Source organism: Zonotrichia leucophrys, chromosome 5 (genome assembly GCF_028769735.1).
Source record: "Zonotrichia leucophrys gambelii isolate GWCS_2022_RI chromosome 5, RI_Zleu_2.0, whole genome shotgun sequence".
Lineage (NCBI taxonomy): Eukaryota > Metazoa > Chordata > Aves > Passeriformes > Passerellidae > Zonotrichia > Zonotrichia leucophrys.
Window position 1 is genome coordinate 11528945 of NC_088175.1, and position 17347 is coordinate 11546291.

At 40.7% G+C, this 17347-nt stretch overlaps 1 protein-coding gene across 3 annotated transcripts in view; it reads left to right on the forward strand.

The window, feature by feature from the left end:
• The window catches only part of CCDC88C (coiled-coil domain containing 88C), a 97675-nt gene that overhangs the window by 68015 nt on the left and 12313 nt on the right, over positions 1-17347 (forward strand). For all 3 annotated transcript variants that reach the window (XM_064713710.1, XM_064713712.1, XM_064713711.1), the window contains exons 15-23: positions 1217-2287; positions 4300-4427; positions 5283-5424; positions 6066-6254; positions 6640-6801; positions 7943-8220; positions 12866-13009; positions 15641-15827; positions 16061-16206. In XM_064713710.1, coding sequence (XP_064569780.1) covers positions 1217-2287; positions 4300-4427; positions 5283-5424; positions 6066-6254; positions 6640-6801; positions 7943-8220; positions 12866-13009; positions 15641-15827; positions 16061-16206 — 2447 coding nt within the window. The remainder of the gene's footprint in view (positions 1-1216; positions 2288-4299; positions 4428-5282; positions 5425-6065; positions 6255-6639; positions 6802-7942; positions 8221-12865; positions 13010-15640; positions 15828-16060; positions 16207-17347) is intronic.

Sequence of the window (17347 nt, forward strand, 5' to 3'; positions counted from 1 at the left end):
GGCTATTATATGAACAGACATTCCCCCTTGAGTGAAAAAAGCCCTTGGATCTTACTAAATGGAATACCAACTGGTTTTAGGATGTGCTAAAAAATCCCCATTTTGTTGCTGAAGGTTGATCTTCTATCACCTGTATGGCATGATTGGTTTGGTTGAGGTTCTTTAGCCACTCAGCCTTTTTGCTCTATTTAAAAGAGATGCTGAGAAAGTATTTATGTTTTCTGGATTGACATTTGAGTTGCCCTTCAGCTTAAACACTGTGCTGCAGTTCATGTGGAATGCTTGAAAACTCTTATTACAGGTTTGTGCAAGTATCATCTGCACTGATTTGGCAAATTAAAAAAAAATACAGACACAGATCATTAGAGACTGGTCTGAATATTCTCAATCTGTATTAAAATATACTCTTAAGTTTTTGTGAGGTGAAAATTAAATAGCAAAATGTCTAATTTGTGTAGTTCTTTTCATCTTGAAGAATTTTTACCCAGACTTCTCCCTGGGAAAATGCACTTTACCAACAAAGTCTTATATTTTAGTTAGAACAAATACAGACTCTTTGTGGCAGGAATTAATAGATGGTTTGAAGGTAGGGCAGGAAGTGAAACCAGAAATATTCCCAGTTGTTAAAAAAGAGTAGTTTGTGGTTTTTTCAGGTCTAGGCACTTTTGATTTGTGTGGATGTTGTCTAGTATAAAAATCAAATGCAAATTGCAGTCTAAATTACAATTGCATCAGCTGAAATTTGACCAGTGGGGTAAGTGTACTGTCCTTAAGGAAGTGTGTCTTTAATGACATCTGTAACTGCTCTACATTTTCAAGTATTGTGAGGTTCCTGGCACCTTACCAGAGATAATTTCAGTCTTCAGGTCCCCAAGATGAAGGTAAACCTAGATTGAAAGATACCATCTATTAAGAATGATTTGTAACAAAGCATCTTCTCCAAGGTGTTCTCTGAAGGTCCTCTGTCTGCTTTCTCCTTCTGCCCCTGCCTTCTTGGATGGTAGCAGGAATGTAGCACAGTTTTTAATTTATTAAAATAAATTTTTTAAGAGTTTGGGTTCTTGGTTACCAAGTCAATAATTTGCTGAGAAATTTGTCTTGGATTAAATTGATTTTGATATGATATGATTTTGTTAACAGTCATCTCTCTGCTTTAGGACTAATTTGTACCACACTTGTAAGTAGATGAATAACATTTGCACAACTGTTTATGTAGATAAAGGACCTTAAACAAGAAAATGATCACCTTAATCAAGTTGTCCTATCCCTGAGAGAAAGATCACAAGTGAGCAGCGAGGCAAGAGTGAAAGATATTGAAAAAGAGAACAAAATCCTTCATGAAACGGTAACTGAGACAAGTAGCAAACTGAGCAAGCTGGAATTTGAGAAGAAACAATTGCAAAAGGATTTTGACCAGGTTAGAGAAAAAGTGGAAAGAGTGGAAGAAATGGAAAAAGAGCTCCACCGGCTGGAGAGGGAAAATGAACAGCTCACAAAAAAGGCAGCAGTGATGAAAATAGTGACAGAAAAAGTGGAAGTTCTTGAGCAAGAGAATGGTGATCTGGAAGTGGAAAATAGGAAATTAAGGAAATCGTTGGACACATTACAAAATATTTCCATCCGTCTTGGTGACCTGGAAAGGGACAACAAGCAATTGGATGAAGAAAATCTGGAGCTTAGAAGAGTGGTAGAGACCATGAGATTTACTAGCACAAAAATGGCACAAATAGAAGCAGAAAATAAAGATTTGGAGAGGGAGAAAGAGGACTTAAGAAAGAATGTGGAAATGTTAAAAGCAATGAACAAGAAATCAGAGAGGCTGGAGCTAAGCTATCAGAGTATCAGTTCTGAAAACCAGAGACTTCAGCAAATTGTGGAGAACAGCAGTAAAAAGATCCAGGAATTAGAAAAAGAAATTGAAGGAATGGAGAGTGAAAATCAGGTCCTCCAGAGGAACCTTGAAGAGCTAAAGGTTTCTGCCAAACGGCTAGAGAGCTTAGAAAAGGAAAATAAAGCCCTAGAACAAGGAATGTCTCAGCTAGAAAAAGACAAAAAAATGCTAGAGAAAGAAACAAAACGGCTTTGGCAGCAAGTGGAAATGAAAGATGCTATTTTGGATGACAGTACAGTAAAGCTAGCAGTCGCTGAGAAGGAAAACAAGACACTAGAAAAGGAAATTGCTCGATTCAGAGAGTCATCTTGTAAACTGAAAGAGTTTGAAAAAGACAATAAAGACCTCCTAAAGCAAGTTACAATTGATAAGAGAACACTAGCTACACTGAGAGAGGTAAGCAAGTTAATTCTGCTGGGTTCTATGCTGCTATTTTTTGTTTTTTCAGCTCAGTGAACTACTGAAGGGATATATCTCTGTCCCACAGGAGATCTTCACAGCCTTAACAGAGCCTTTACAGTCATTTGGAAGTGTTGCCTTGGAAAGTGGAACAGGCCAAGAACTACACTTTGTGCAATTGTGCAGTGTCCACTTTGTGTCCACAATGCAGTCTCTAAATTACATCTTTTTTCATGCAGAATAAAATTTTACAGCAGCTCTTATGTGGTGCCTGTTAACCAAAGACTTTGATACTTTCCTCTAACTGTGGCTACAAAAGTTTTTGCTAACTTGAGAGCTCCAGTGGGGGAGATTGACTCTCAGGCCTAGAAATGTCTGGCACTTATTGAGGTCACATAGCCATGCCTGTTCTGAGACAAAACCATCCCAAATGAGCAACCTAAACCGGCTGCACCAAGGTTTTGCTTTACAGCTACCTTACAGCATCTTTCCCCAAATGTTTCCCTGCTGGATGAGAGCATGCTAAGCAGCAGTGATCTCTCCCTGTGCCAAGCATTAGGACATTGGCAATCTGAGGATGTGTGTGCTAGAGCCTGACACTCTTACAAGAGGCCTATGAGCAGATTCAGGTTATTGCAGTTTGCTCTCATTGCCTGTCCTGCCTGCTGCTGTCCTGCCAGCACCAGATTTCCTGTGAAGGACTATTAAAATGAAAAAGGATTGTGCTGCAGTAGCTCAGTGAAATAGATAAATTTAGCAAGATTAATACAGTAAGCAGTTGCTTACTTCAAGGTTTAGTTTTATTTCAGTTTAGAAGCATTAGTGTAATTTTGAGGAGGAGAAATAAAGTCTGTCAGAAACACTTGACAGAGGCCCAAGTTATGTTTCTCTCCAACTTTCCTTAAAAATTATTAAAACAATATAATTTCTGAGAAGGCTTCTCTATGATCTTTCCATTCTCAGATTTTGCAGATTTCCAGTGGTGCACACCCATCTTCTTTTCTTTAGTTATTTTCTATAGATCCTGCAGAAGGAGTTAATGGATGTTAAAGGGACCTCTTTACAGATCCCTGGACTGGCACTGACCTTAACCATATTTTTACCTTGCTGTGTGAATGAATTCATGGCTGAATTTGTGATGTCAGAGTACTATTGAATACCTACAGTTTGACAAAGTATTTTTATAAAATTTTATTCTTGATTCTGTTTAACATGCAGGATAATTTTTTTAAATTTAAAGTTCTTCAGTAGCTTTTTTGTTCTTTCTTCATGTGTTGTTTAAGAAAACTTTTAGCAGAAACGCAAGCAACGTAGATCTCTATGGTGCATTTGTATTTCAGAGAGTTTTGAATGGTAGGTATCTTCACACTTAGCTATGCACCAGAAGTAATCTGTCCTTTTTAGAAATGCAGGTGGCACTACATCTACCCAGGCCATTTCCACACAGACCACTTCACTGGCATAACAGTAAAGCATTTACCATATGTGAGAAACTCAGTGCATTATTCATGCTGACCCTGTTCCCAAGTCCCTTGGTAATAACATCACAGCCACGATACCTCAGGAGACTCCCATACTGAAGTCCTGTTGCTCCTGTGTGTGTACCAGTGCTGGCAGGGCTTTCTGTCCTAGCTGAGAGATGGAAACTCCCCCTGCTGGCGTCCCCTGCCCTGCACAGTCCTTGTGTGGCACGGGGATGGGGTGGTGTCTCCTGGCCTGCACATTCCCTCCTTCAGCAGGCAGGCACAAAGCCGCTGTTGGCAGAAGTAGTTCAGTACAGTGAGTGAAACAAAGGCCAAAAGAAGCATTCTGCAGATTTATTTCAAGTGACCTATAAATAAAACCAATCAGTTTAATTCTGCACTCAGCTGTCACTGAGAATTTTAACTGACCTACTTGAAACTAGGATTTTGTCCAATGAATTTTTCAGTACACTTAAAAACATGTATAGTGCTGGATAATTACCACCACCCTTTGCATAGCAACTAATTGTGTTAATGCTGTTTCAGGATTTGGTCTTGGAGAAGCTGAAGAGTCAAAAGTTGTCTAGTGAGCTGGACAAACTGAGCCAGGAACTGGAGAAGATGGGATTGAACAAAGAGCTGCTGCTGGAGGATGATAATGGCAATGGTGACACGTAAGGAAACTGAGCTCTTCCAGACATTCTTTTGACTCAGCCTAACTGAAGCCCTTTGCCTTTCTTTTTGGTTCTCATCTGCCTCCTTGCCATTACCCTTAACAGTTTTGGACATAAACCACATTTTTATGAGGCAAGCTTGGCAGGATACTGTAAGTTTTACAAAACATTTTCTTGGGTGGAAGGAAGAAATGCCACTTTGTCCCCATGCTAACAGTGCCTCTGTATTCCCCAGCAGAGTAACTGAGTAGCTATTTCAGTGTGTATTTCTCTTCATGTAGAATGTCTGTTAAACAGTGTCTGTCATTACTTCATATAATTGATGGTCTAGATACCTGTTTGTATAAACATATATCTGAAATTTCTGATGGCAAGGAATTTCTTTGTAAGTCCTGTAGTAATGAACAGAAAATCCCAACAACCTGTGTGTATATGGGCTTCTTGGTAAGACCTACTTATAGAAACCTACCCATCTTGTAGGAACCTTTAAAATGTGGATCTTCCTCCTTGTTAAGAATCTACAAAAGAGCCATAAGAAGAGTTTTCTGTAGTGTAATCATGGGAAAAAGAAAGAAACTTATTTTCTTTCAAGTCATGTAACTCTTTGATATTTCTGTAGAACCATGCTGGAGTTAATCTCTGTTAAAATGGATTGGATTTTCCATGAGTGAATTCTCTAACTATAATATATCAGTAGTAATCCGCAGCAGTAGAGGAAATAATTTTCCTGAAGAAGCAGGCATGTATAATTTAAGATGTAGTGGGATTGGGAACAGGTAAAGGTGAAGTCTGCTGTTTAGATGGTGGCTCATATCCTGGTGGCAGACATCAGAAAGCTATTATCATATTTTTCAGAAAATACAAGGTTCTGGAAAGCAAAACTGAATCAGCACTAAAATCAACTCTAGCTGTGAAAGAGGAGAAGATTGCAATGCTGGAAGCTCAAGTGAAAGACTTTCTGAACTTGAACCAGCAGTTACAGAATGATCTAAATATGGTAAGAGCTTAAGTGAATTTTAATTTTTCACATTGCAGTTCTGCACATTCACATGTTCAGGGATTTTTTGGTTTGAGGTTTGATTTTTTTTTTTTTTTTAATTGAATAGCAGGTTTGTTCTTCTCATTGCCCCTCCCAATACACATCCTTTCTAAGAACCTTTTTTTCACTAGACTGCCTTTTTTTTGTCCTTTTGTATGTAATGACACAAAATTCATAAAAAAATTTTGGGCTAGGAGGGGTTTTCTTGGATAACTGCTCTTTGTAGATCTGTTTTCCCATGGTTTTTTTTTTCATTGGCATGGCTGTGTTTTTCTGCCTTGTTTAGTGGAAACAACTAAACAAGGCAGAATGCCCCAGTCTTCCATGGGCTGAGGAAGACTGCTGTTGGAACATCTCCCCTAAGAACAGCCTGTTTGTTAGGTGACTGAGCTTGAGTCTAAAGGCACCTGGCATGAGGGCAAGAGACGTGGATTCTTCCATGTGTCTGTGTCTCAGCTTCCCTGTCTGTGAAGTGAGGTGATGGTTGTTCAATCTCTGAAAGTCTGTACAGTGCAAGAGAGGAGTGACATATCCCATCATTATTAATGCATTATTCCAGTTCCTTCAGTGTTGAAGGTTGTTGCTTGTTGATTGTGTAGGTGAAGAAGGACTTTGATGCACTCAGGCAGACTCAGCAGGATGGGCAGTATGCTCAGAAGTCCCTGAGGAATTCAGCAGAGAAGCTCATTGCCAACCAGCAAATGAATGAGAAATTGGAAGCAGGGCACCAAGAGGCCACCACAGAGCTGCTGAAACTGAAGGACAGGGCCATTGAACTGGAAAGGAATGTAAGCCTTCTCCTGTGTCCTCTTAGCTCATAGACTTCTCTTGTACTCTTGAGTGGGTTGGTGGAAACTGGATTTTTGAGCTTAAAGCAATCTGATAGGTTTTCTGGGGCACCCAAGTCTACCAGATTCCTTGGGTGTCCCTTGGGACTGCGCAGGACCTAAGTGCTTCATGTGTCTTGTGTCCATCTTGTCCCATCTTTGCAAGGATTGATCCTGTGTGTTAACATCTGTCTTACCTGCATTTAATGTTGCAAAGAGGTTTTTTTATGCCTTTGTTGCAGAATGATCATCATTAATTGGTTCTCATCTTTGAAAAGACTCCATATAATCAGAACAGCTGTTTTCTTTTCTTCCTGTCACCCCTTCAATGCCATCTCTCTTTCAGAATGCAGCCCTGCATACAGAGAAGCAGCTGCTTAAGGAGCAGCTAAAGCATTTGGAAACACAGAATGTCTCCTTCAACAATCAGATCTTGACACTACAGAAGCAAAATGTCTTCCTTCAAGAGCATAACACTGCCCTGCAGACACAGACAGCCAAGCTCCAGGTCAGAACATCCTTCTGTCTCTGTGCCAGGAGGTTGGATTAGATTACTGTAGTGTGGAGGACATGACAATAATGAAATGTTTGTGTTGCTAGGCTGATGTGATGATGGAAAGATGAAGCCTAGGAGGTGGAGCTTTGTTTGGGGTCTGACTTTCTCCAAGCTAGAAGGGAAATTGGGTCTGTAGCTAATGTCTGGTAGCTACCTTCAGCAAGAAGGTGGTTATTTACAGAGAATAAATTAAAATTAGTACAGCAAAATCCAGATGTGTTATTCCAGAAGCTACACTTCAGAAATAAAAGAAAAGCTTTTCTTTTTTGTGTTAATGCTGTGCCTGTGAAAGAGCTCAGCAGAAATGGAAAGAGGGTACAAGTCAGCTCCCCATAGGTGTTGTAGCAATGAGCTCCAATCACAGTTTTCAGACTTTCAGACAAAATGTCAAAGTTGCCAGTGGAAAACTTACTCTTAAAAATTACTTGATTTAAAAAAAAAAAAACTTACTTTGAGAAGAAGGCCAGTTTCAAAGGACAGCATTGGATTAACTCTATTTCTCTTGCATGACTTTCACTTTTCAAGGTCTTCCTCTTGCATGTTCAGAGATGGAGAGATGGGTTTCTTTGTTCTCATTAATTGTTTCCCATCTGTAATTGATTTACATAAAATCAGTGCACCATCTCTCTACTGAAACCAGACTTGTTAGGAGTAATGCTCACATACACAGTGTTAGGAGTGTTGTCCACATACAGTGGTGCAGTTAATGTTTCTGAGTTTGGGTGAACTTGAATTTCATTACTTATACACAAATACAGGGTAACTTTTGACTCTGATCATGATTGTCAGAGATGCAGTTGAGTTGTGAGTATTCCAGATCATCTTGGTCTTTGGGCTCAAGAGCTTCTGGTAAAGCTTCTGGTAAAAAAAATTTCAGTTTAGAGGTTATTGTGATAATTTTCCTACTACTGTGGTGCACACTGCCAGCAGTAATCCCAAAATTATGCCAAATTGTACATAGATGTCTTAAGTCAACAAGGCAGCGTAGGCATTCTTGACTAACTCTATATGGATGTAAGCGGCTACAAAATCTTTGTTGTATGTACCAGTAGATGTGGATAAGTAATACTTACTTTTACTTGCAAAACTTTAGGTAGAAAATTCAACTCTCAGCTCCCAGAGTGCTTCACTGACGGCCCAGAATGCTTTACTGCAAAATCAGCAGACAGCCAAGGAGAACGAGAATGAAAATCTGCTGAAACAGAAGGAGCAGCTGAAAGCTGAGTATGAGTCATTGCTTCAGGACCATGAACACCTTACTTCACTGCATGAACGGCAGTCTGCAGAGTATGAGAGGCTAATAAATCAGCACAGCTGCCTAAAAACATTACACAAAACCCTGGATCTGGAGCACAAAGGTCTGCGTGAGAGGTACGCTCGCTGCTCAGGGGCATTGTGTAGCAAGAATGTGCCTGTGTTACAATTTTAGCCTTAAATGTTGTCTCCAATTACAAACAGAAATTACAAAGTTGTTGCCCTGAAAAAGTGTCTAGTCATTCCTATTGTCATTGGGACATTAGATGAAAATATTTGCAAAGCTCTAGATTTTAGATCTCTAAAGCTGGCAGAACAGAGGTGACTGATGATACTCAGCAAACATGGCTTCGATCTCAGATGCTTTGTCAGACATAACATAAATTCTTCTACTACATTTAAGGATTTGTGGTATAACATCACACAGCCTTAAAAACATTCTCCAGTTCTACTGTGTGGAGTCTCTCTCCTAACCATAAAGTCTGCAGGTCACCTATATGTGAGTAGGGTGTATCTTGAGAAATTTCAGTCATTGAACCTTGTGGCATCTGTGTCATGTCAGAGGAGGCTCTATGAAGAAAGCTGTATTGACCTATGAGGTAATGATGTATTATTAATTTTCTTGTAGTTCTCATAATCTATAGCTTTTGCTTCAGGCCCTTCAGCTGAATTAGGAAATGACTAAACTGTTAATTGCTTAGTCTCTAGTCACTGTCATTTTCTGACAATTATGCATGAATTGAACAATACACATAATGTATTGCTACAAAAGTGCTGCTCTGCTTACCTCTCAGATGTCTCTTATATTTTTCAGAGATTTTCCTCAAAACACTTTTATTTAGATTTCATTTCTGTGCAAGATGATGAGTTGGGTTCAGAGCAGCTTGGTGGGGATACTTGTTGGTGGACTGCAAACTGGTGCTAAACTTTTCTTCCTGAAAGACTAAGGAGCTGGCAAATACAATGTGTGGTAGATTTTTATGAAGTACAGAAGTAAACTGTTGTGATTAAAATATCTACTGGGGCTGTGTGACAGGACAGCTGCTTGGCTGTCAACTAAATGAACTGTAAGTGATTACCCAGACACTGTTCCTGCTTACCAAGTCTTTCTCAGACTGATTAATGGCTCTCATTGATTCAGGCTTTGCTTGAGATTACTACACTGCAGTGTGTTAAGGCAATTTGCTGTGTTCTTTCTTTGCTTGATGAGTACCAAACACTAAGCAACTCTAGCCTGAGGAAAAAGTGTTTTTTAAAGAAGTTATCTATAGAGGGTCACCACTGTGATCATTAACAGTTTAGACTCTCTTTCTGAGATGTGACTCCCAGTGAGAGGCGTTGCAGGGGAGCAGATTGTGGCCTTCTCTGTATTCAAAGCAAGTTGAGTTTGGCAGTACTAAGAGTGCAGCATCCTCCTCAGCAGATCAGTCTTAAAAGGTAATTATCAAGGTGATTTGTGCAAGGACCCCATTTGGCTGTCAGGAAAAAAGCCACAAGCTACTTTTTTAGTGCATGTTTTGTTCTCCCTCCATCATGTGCTGCTGAGGGAGCAGAAGGGAGAAAGAGTAGCATAAAAAGAGTTGTCTTACACCTCTTCTTTTTAACTAAGGTCTGTGACTGCTAAGATGGAATATTTCAATTTCAAGTTCAACTAGAATGTGCCACCTGCTAAGTTTTCCCCAGAGCAGCTCAGTGCAACCAAGAAGTTTTCTGATGTGGTGTTTAGGAGATGGGTTTTGCATGTCACAACTCCAAGGTGATTGGTTTTCCTCAGCTGTTGGCAGCTCTGTAATCAGAGTTCTGTTGCTTAAGGCAGGATTACACTTCCACACAAACCTATGATTGCAGCTGGTCTAGGAAGATCCACAGCAACTTCAGTTAGCTTGTGCACATCCAACAACATGTACAGCCAAGGTCCCAAAGGTTTGTGTAGTTCACTCTGCAGCATTCTAACCACAGAATATTTTCTGCACCTGAGTAAACTTCAATAAACCAGTTTTGGTTCTTTCTGCACATATTAACACTGCAGTGGGGATTTAATAATGGGTTGTTTGTAACTGCAGTGAAATGGCCTGTCATAGCCCAGGAAACCACAGATGTGTGGGTTTGGCTCAGCAAGAAGAGGAGAATTAGTATGTTAGGGTCATTTACCATTAATAGCAGTTGTTTGACTTTGAGGTGTCTGTCTGATGGTCTCAGTGAGCACACAGGCTGGCTTCTTCTGCATTTTTGAAACTGCTTTACATATTGCATATTACTAAGGGAAGGTAATAATTTTGTAGCTACAGATGATTAACAGATCCCTGAGCATTTCTTTGTGGCTTAGTTTGGAGAAGTCTAATCCTGCAGAGACACTGGGAAAAGAATCTCTGCTTTGCAGGGTTACATATAGCAGGGAGTTGTATTATTATGTTACCGGTGCTGCCTGGTAGTTATTTTTCTGGGTTCCTTTTGTCACACTTTTTATCATATCTGAGCATTTTCAAAATTGTCTCATTCACGAATATCTACCCATAGTATTTCTCCTCAAAAAGCAGCAGAAAGAATAAAAGCCAAAAGGAGTAAAGAGGACTACATTTCCTCAGTCCTGGGAATAGATTGTGTCAGAGCCAAAATGAATTCTATACTCATGTATGAGAAAATCTTTTTGAAACTCTTCTAAGAGCCTGATGCTTTAAAAAGTGAAATGAGCATGAGTGTTGAATAGTCTCCAGGAAGGGTGACCTGGTCCCTGGTGGTAGAGCTTGTCAGGTTGCACAGATTGTGCTCAAATTGTAGACTCCAGGCTGAATCTCTACTACAAGAAGATTTTGCCTGAGGATTTCATTCGGGCTCCAGACACGAACAGTCATTTCCATTTTTGCAGACAGTCTCTCTCCTCTTTCTTACCTTTCACCTAACAACTAGGGGAGCAGCTGTGGTCTGCCTCAGGCTCAATGTGGCAGCCTGTGGTGCTGGGCCTGGCTGGCAATGCTGGACCAGTATTCTGCTTCTCTCTAAGGAGCCCTCTTTAAAACATAGAGGGCTTGGATAAAAATGAACAAAGTAGCCCTATCATACAGAGTCAGCAAAAGAATTTACAGTGCAATTTCTGCAGAGACAGCCATGGTAATCTCTGCCAAAGGACTGACTGGAGTTTGTGTTCTCAGTCTCTGCATTGGCACACAGTTTGTCTAAAATGCTTCTTGGAGCTGGATGTGAAACCTTCCTCTGCTTTCAGGTTCTTCCATTTATTGTATGGACATTGAATTTGAAATGTCCCAGAGCTGAATGGAGCAAGAAAACAAATAAATAAGGTTAATTAAACTCTACTGCTGTTACTGGGAATGAGTAGCATAAAGCAGCTTTTGTCTGGGAGACAGGTACTTTCCTGTGTGGCCCTTCAATGGACTGGAATTTGGGACAGGCTGTAATTTGACCCTGGGATGAATGGAATGGTAGCCTGAAAGAAAAACAAGTTGGCAGGAGTCAGTGTATTTGGTGCTGTCTGCTGGTTTTGGTTTTGTTTTGAAGTTTTCATGACTGCAGAGTAACTGTGCTCTGCATTCATCTCTGCTGGCATGAGAGTCACAGAAAGATACTTGTTCTCTTTAGCTTTTTAAGCAATGCTGCATCTTCCACTTAGATTCTCTTTTAAAAGTACTTGGAAAAGTATTTCTCCATTTTTGACACAGATGTATGTGATAGATAGTATGCACTGTAAATTTTATTACAGTGACCAAAATTGTGCTGATGACTTTTGACATTGACTGTGCTAATGGCCCCAGTGGCCTCTGATGGTGTTGTGTGGCCACAGATTCTGACAGAAGCCACCAGAGGGGAAAAAATACCTGGGAACAGCTTGCTGCCTTGTGAAGTGATGTCAGTCCACCCCGTTCTTCTCAGAGTTTTCTGGATGCAGGTAGTGAAGCACCTCAGGGAGGCTGAGCCTGCCTAATCCATGTGCCAAATATCAGGGAAGTTGTTCCACACCTTGGTTAGTTTAGCATTCCAGAGATCAGAATTAAAGAGAGGGCTGATGCCTTCAGCCCCCTCTCTCTCGCCATCTCCCTGCCCTGAATGGTTTATGCGCAAGTTACATAAACCAAGTAATAGTGGAGGCCTGGATGTGAATACTGGTTTTGCTCTTGGTTTTTTCACTAATGAAAACTCAAGCGGATGAGTCAGTCTCTGCTTAAAGGTGTTTTGCTGTCAGCTCACAGATAGCTCATCATCTGTCTGGAACATGCAGGAGATGAGTAGATGTGCAGGATGCTATTACCCATGCATATAACCTAGTATGGACTAGGTGGCTCCCTAGCAAACTCTTGCTCACTGCACTGTTTTCCTGTTGCCTTTTGGGAGCTGCTTTCTAGTCAGGTTTTGAACTCTTGCCACTCTGTTATTTGTGACTGGGATTCCAGTTCAGTGGTGCAGTTTCCACTCATTTTGCAGAATCTCATGCTCTTACTAAATTACCAGAATCTGAAATTGAAGTAAGATTCTGGCAGTTGTGTACCTGTTTCCTTAAAAAATGCTTTGTTTTTTCTTTCTCTTTTCCCAAAGTCTTGTCTGCTGACTTGTATACTAAGTTGAATTTTCATGCATAGTGTTGAATTCTTCAGCTTTGATAGAAGTTTAACCACATAAATGTGGATGAAATAAATAAAGTCAGAAAAAAATTGCTTTCTAATCATTGTGTTATTACCTATTAAAAATATTAACCCAGAGGAAGAAAAATGTTTCAATGAAAGCTGAGTGTATGCTGTTCTTCCTTTTGCAGATACAATAGTTTAACGAAACACAAAGCAGAATTGGAAGAGTTGGAATTAGTTTTAAAAAATGAGAGAGAGGTTCTGCAACAAGAGAGAAGATCAAATGCAATAACCACTGGGGAAAATCAGAAGCTGAGGGAGGAACTGGACAGGTATGGTTGCTTTGCTAAATTGTTAAATATATCAATTAAAAGTCAATTATGCAAAACATGGATGTGTTGCATTAGCTCTGAAGTACCTTCATATAACGTGTCTGTTCTTTTTTCTTTATTTTGCTGTTGTTAATTTGGTAATTTTTACTTGTTAAAGTTTGTCAGCTTCATGAATACTGTCAACTGATACTGTTATTTGGTGCTTCAGACCTGGAACCTTTGCTCATACAAAATAGGCTTGGTTGGTTCAGTTCAATAGCATTTTCTGCAGTGAATTGTTTCCAAGCACTTGCCTTTAGGCAGAACTACAAATGCCCAAGCCCCCAAATTATACTGGCTTTTTTCCCCTTGAGGAGCACTGGTCTGTGGTTTTTACACAGTATGATTTTAGCTCTAGGAGTTACCACTGTTTATTTTCTGCTGCCCAGAGAAAATTGCCATTCCTGTTATTAAAAGCTGTCTTAGAAACTCTTGATCAGTGGGTAGCTGTTAACTTGGGGCAGAGCCCCTTTTGAGAGCCTCACCCACAAACATCCCTGTAGCCCTGTTCATACTACAAAGGTGTTCTGAGAATCTCTTTGGTGCAAATGAGGGGCCAAGACCACATCAAGTTAAAGCAATGTCAGGTTGAATAATATTTTAAAATCACATTTTAAGTTGAGCTATAATTGTACCAGTGTACTTTAGAACAGTATTGAGCTCTTGAGAGGTTTTCTCAAGTTTGCTGCCCCTAATTCATTTTCTTAGGGACAAAGATGTTGCATAATGTTGATTGCAGGGCTGGCAGAACCAGGCTTATCTGTCAGCAGATACAGAAATTTATCTGTTCATCTAGTTATTTAATGTTGTGCCTTCCTGATTTGTAGGCATTTTTAGATTTACCTCAAAGTGTAAAAGAATGCTACAGTATCTTCTTACAACACCACTGTGTTTCACACTTAAATGTTCATATTTCATGCATCAGGATAAAAAAATAACATGTGAGTTTTCTTTATTTGTGCCAAATAGATCTGCCTTTATATCCCAATGCTCTTAAATACATTGGGCCTCAGAAGTTTGTGGTGTGTTTCTTACATATTGAAGAAATAGCAGTTTTATTTTTCATGTATTTTTCCTTTCAGTTATTTTGTAAATTTGATTTTTTTTGTCATGTGTCATGGTTTGAGCCTGGCACAGAGCCAGTGCCCCCATGAAAATGCCTCACCCTGGTGTCTGCTGTGAGATGTGACCAGGAATAAGCAAAACAGGCTCTAACTTAAACATAAAGACCACTTTATTACTTAAACTACAGGGAAATAGGGAGAGACTATAAAGAAAAGAAAAAAAAAATTGAAAACCTTACAAAACCACTTTTCCTCCTCCCCACTCCCTGACTTTCCCAATCCAATACATTCTCTCAAAAATACCAACTGCCCAGCCCGGCACGACACTTTAGTATACTCAAACTGCAGTTCATGAAGAGGAAAAGGAGTCCTTCTTGTTCCATAGGCTTCTGGAAACACACTGAAATCCCGGATGCTTCCTTGTCACTTCGGCACCGCCCGGAAAGTCCATTTGCCGCTTGTGACATGTTCCTTCCATGCTCAGTGCTCTCACCACCGAGACATGGCCAGAGCTGCTTTTAGGGTGGTCTTTCAAGGATGCCTTGTCTCACTCCAAAAAGGCACAGTCTCTGCTTTTGGGACAACTGTCCCCCCCATATTTTTCCAACCCCCTGGGGCCGGGGGGTCCTCACAAATGAACCCTCCTGGTTTTGAGGCACTGCCTCCCCCTAAAATGCAGTCTGTGTCACAGGAACAACTGAGTCCATGGCTACAAGAAAAAGTCCAGCCAAAAGGCCACTCCAAATCATCTCTCCCCATCCAATCATCTCCACAATCTCCGGGCCAAGTCATCTCATCTCTCATCTCCCTTCTTATTCAGCTTCGAGGAGGATTAGCATTTTTGTAAGGCCCCAATCATGCAAGAAAGGGTTAAAAGTTTTCAGTCTCTGTCTGTCGGTCCCGGAATGGCTCCCACGCACGCTGCCCACACGCTGCCGCTGCGGCCGGGCAGTCTTCCTCCCCCTTCTCGCTGGCTGCTCTCCTGGGGGGGAAGGGGGGGGGAGAGGGGGGGCTGGCTGCCCGAGGGCTGACTCTCTGGGACCTTCTACCCTTCCATCCTCGAAGCCCCCCCGAAGCCCCCTCTGTCCAGGCCCCGGGCCTACCACGTGGCTGGCCCCTCCCCCGCCCAGCAGCAGCGGGCCGGGCGGGAGAGAGATCTGAACTCCTCGCCCGACGATGTCCAAAGAGGAAGTGCCAGGGCAGTGCCCTGCTTTTAACCCCTGTGTATTCTCGGAGGTGTGTCCAAACCCCACTGGCTACATCAGGTGTCAGTATGAAACCCAAAACCTTCATTGGTTTGACCACAGCTTCCCAGAATTCCCACTTCTTCCTGGTCAAACCATGACATCATGTTACCACTAAAATTCTTAAAATTTTATGAAATGCTTAGAATAAAAATGTCCTTAGGAGTTACTCTTTGGAACTGTGTTTGATTTAGTGAGAGCTGCAAACTGATGGTGTGGTCTTTGAATGTGAGGTCATTTCTGTGAAGTGTCCTTCATAAGCCTGCTGTCTTCTTCGTGTTTAGGGTGAATTTCTTGCACAACCAGCTAAAGGCAGAATATGAAGGGCTCCATTCACACACTAAAGAGCTGAAAACTTCCTTGAACAACTCTCAGCTGGAGTTGAATCGTTGGCAAGCTCGCTATGATGAGCTGAAAGAACAGCACCAATCCATGGATATCTCTCTGACCAAGCTGGATAACCACTGTGAGGTGAGAGGCTGTGAATACCCAGCTACTGCTGCTTTTGGGTTAGAGGGCTGCCACACATGGTGTGAAGCTTTGGACATGCTGTATACAGAAGGTCAAACTATGAAACAACACACACACATAGTTTGAAGTGTATAGTTTTTATCTTAGGGTGCCATGCTGTTGTGTTACCTTGATTATGGTGCACTCCAGGGAAGCCAGATGGAGAGGAAAGATGAATTTGTCTTGTTTCATAGCTCCTGTCCCGGCTAAAGGGAAATCTGGAAGAAGAAAACCATCATCTCCTGAGCCAGATTCAGATGCTGAGCCAGCAGAATCAGATGTTATTGGAGCAGAACATGGAGAGCAAGGAGCAGTATCATGAAGAACAGAAACAGTACATGTAAGAAAAAATAGATTTGAATTGTGAAACCTTAAGTAATCTAGACAAATATAGAAAACAAATGATCTGTCAGGATTAGAAGAGCAGGCAGTGAAATGATAGGTCTTCTTGATATGTGTTGGAAAAGGGGATGTTTGGTAGGAGATAACTGTAATGGAAGAAAGCACAAAATGTTTCTGCATTGCCTTACTGCAAAGGGTTGTTCACAAAACACCTGGGCAGCTCTTTTCAAATAATACAGATGAACCTATGTGGAAAATACAATTAGAAAAGATGGAATGCTAAGCCCAGTGGTACTTCTCAAAGAAGAGGAGGTTGGGAAAGAGTTTTAAGGTTTTGGGAAACAGCCAAGTTGCAACAAAAATACAGTCTTATGAGTGTTATTTTGTATTTAGGTTCCTTAAGAATAGCAAATATTCATACTTGTCATGCTTTTTTTTTCATTTGTATTTCAAGAAATACCTGCTTTGATGTTGTTTTTAAGGATACAGTCATCAACATACATTGCTGTGTCCTTCATGCTCAGGTTGACACGTTGAAATGAAATACCCTGTTTAAAGATACTATGTATTTACAAAGAATCCTGTTTTCACGGCAGTGAATTTCTCATATAGGTATGAGAGAAGGAAGAAAAATGTTCTTAATCCCAAGAATTTTAGTTTAAACACATCAGGATGATGTGGGTGTTACTGAGTTGAGTTTTATAGCAGTACTGGCTTATATGGTTGAAGTGTTAGAAATTGCTGAAATATGGTTGAATACAGTTCAGATGTTCTCTGATCTGTTTATCCTGGTGTCTGACTGTTCTGTCGTGGAGGTGCATTTGCCTTACTACTTGAATGAAAATAAGATTTGCCAACTTCCCTGTGTAGGTTAACAAAATAATCAGTAAAAACCACAGTTATTCTTAACACCCTCCAAACAAAATGTGCCTGAGATATTAGTTAGTAATCTTGCACCACCATCTACTGTTGTTCTTTCACCTTTCGTGCTTTGTTGCACAAAAATCACCCATCAGCATGGTTGGTAGGCTTTTGCATTTGCCCTCTCCAAACAGACTGGGAATCCTGAAGGTTCAGGATAGGAATATATTTCAGTCTCTTTCTTCTCTTGGTGGCTTTTGGTCTTCAGTTTTTTGATT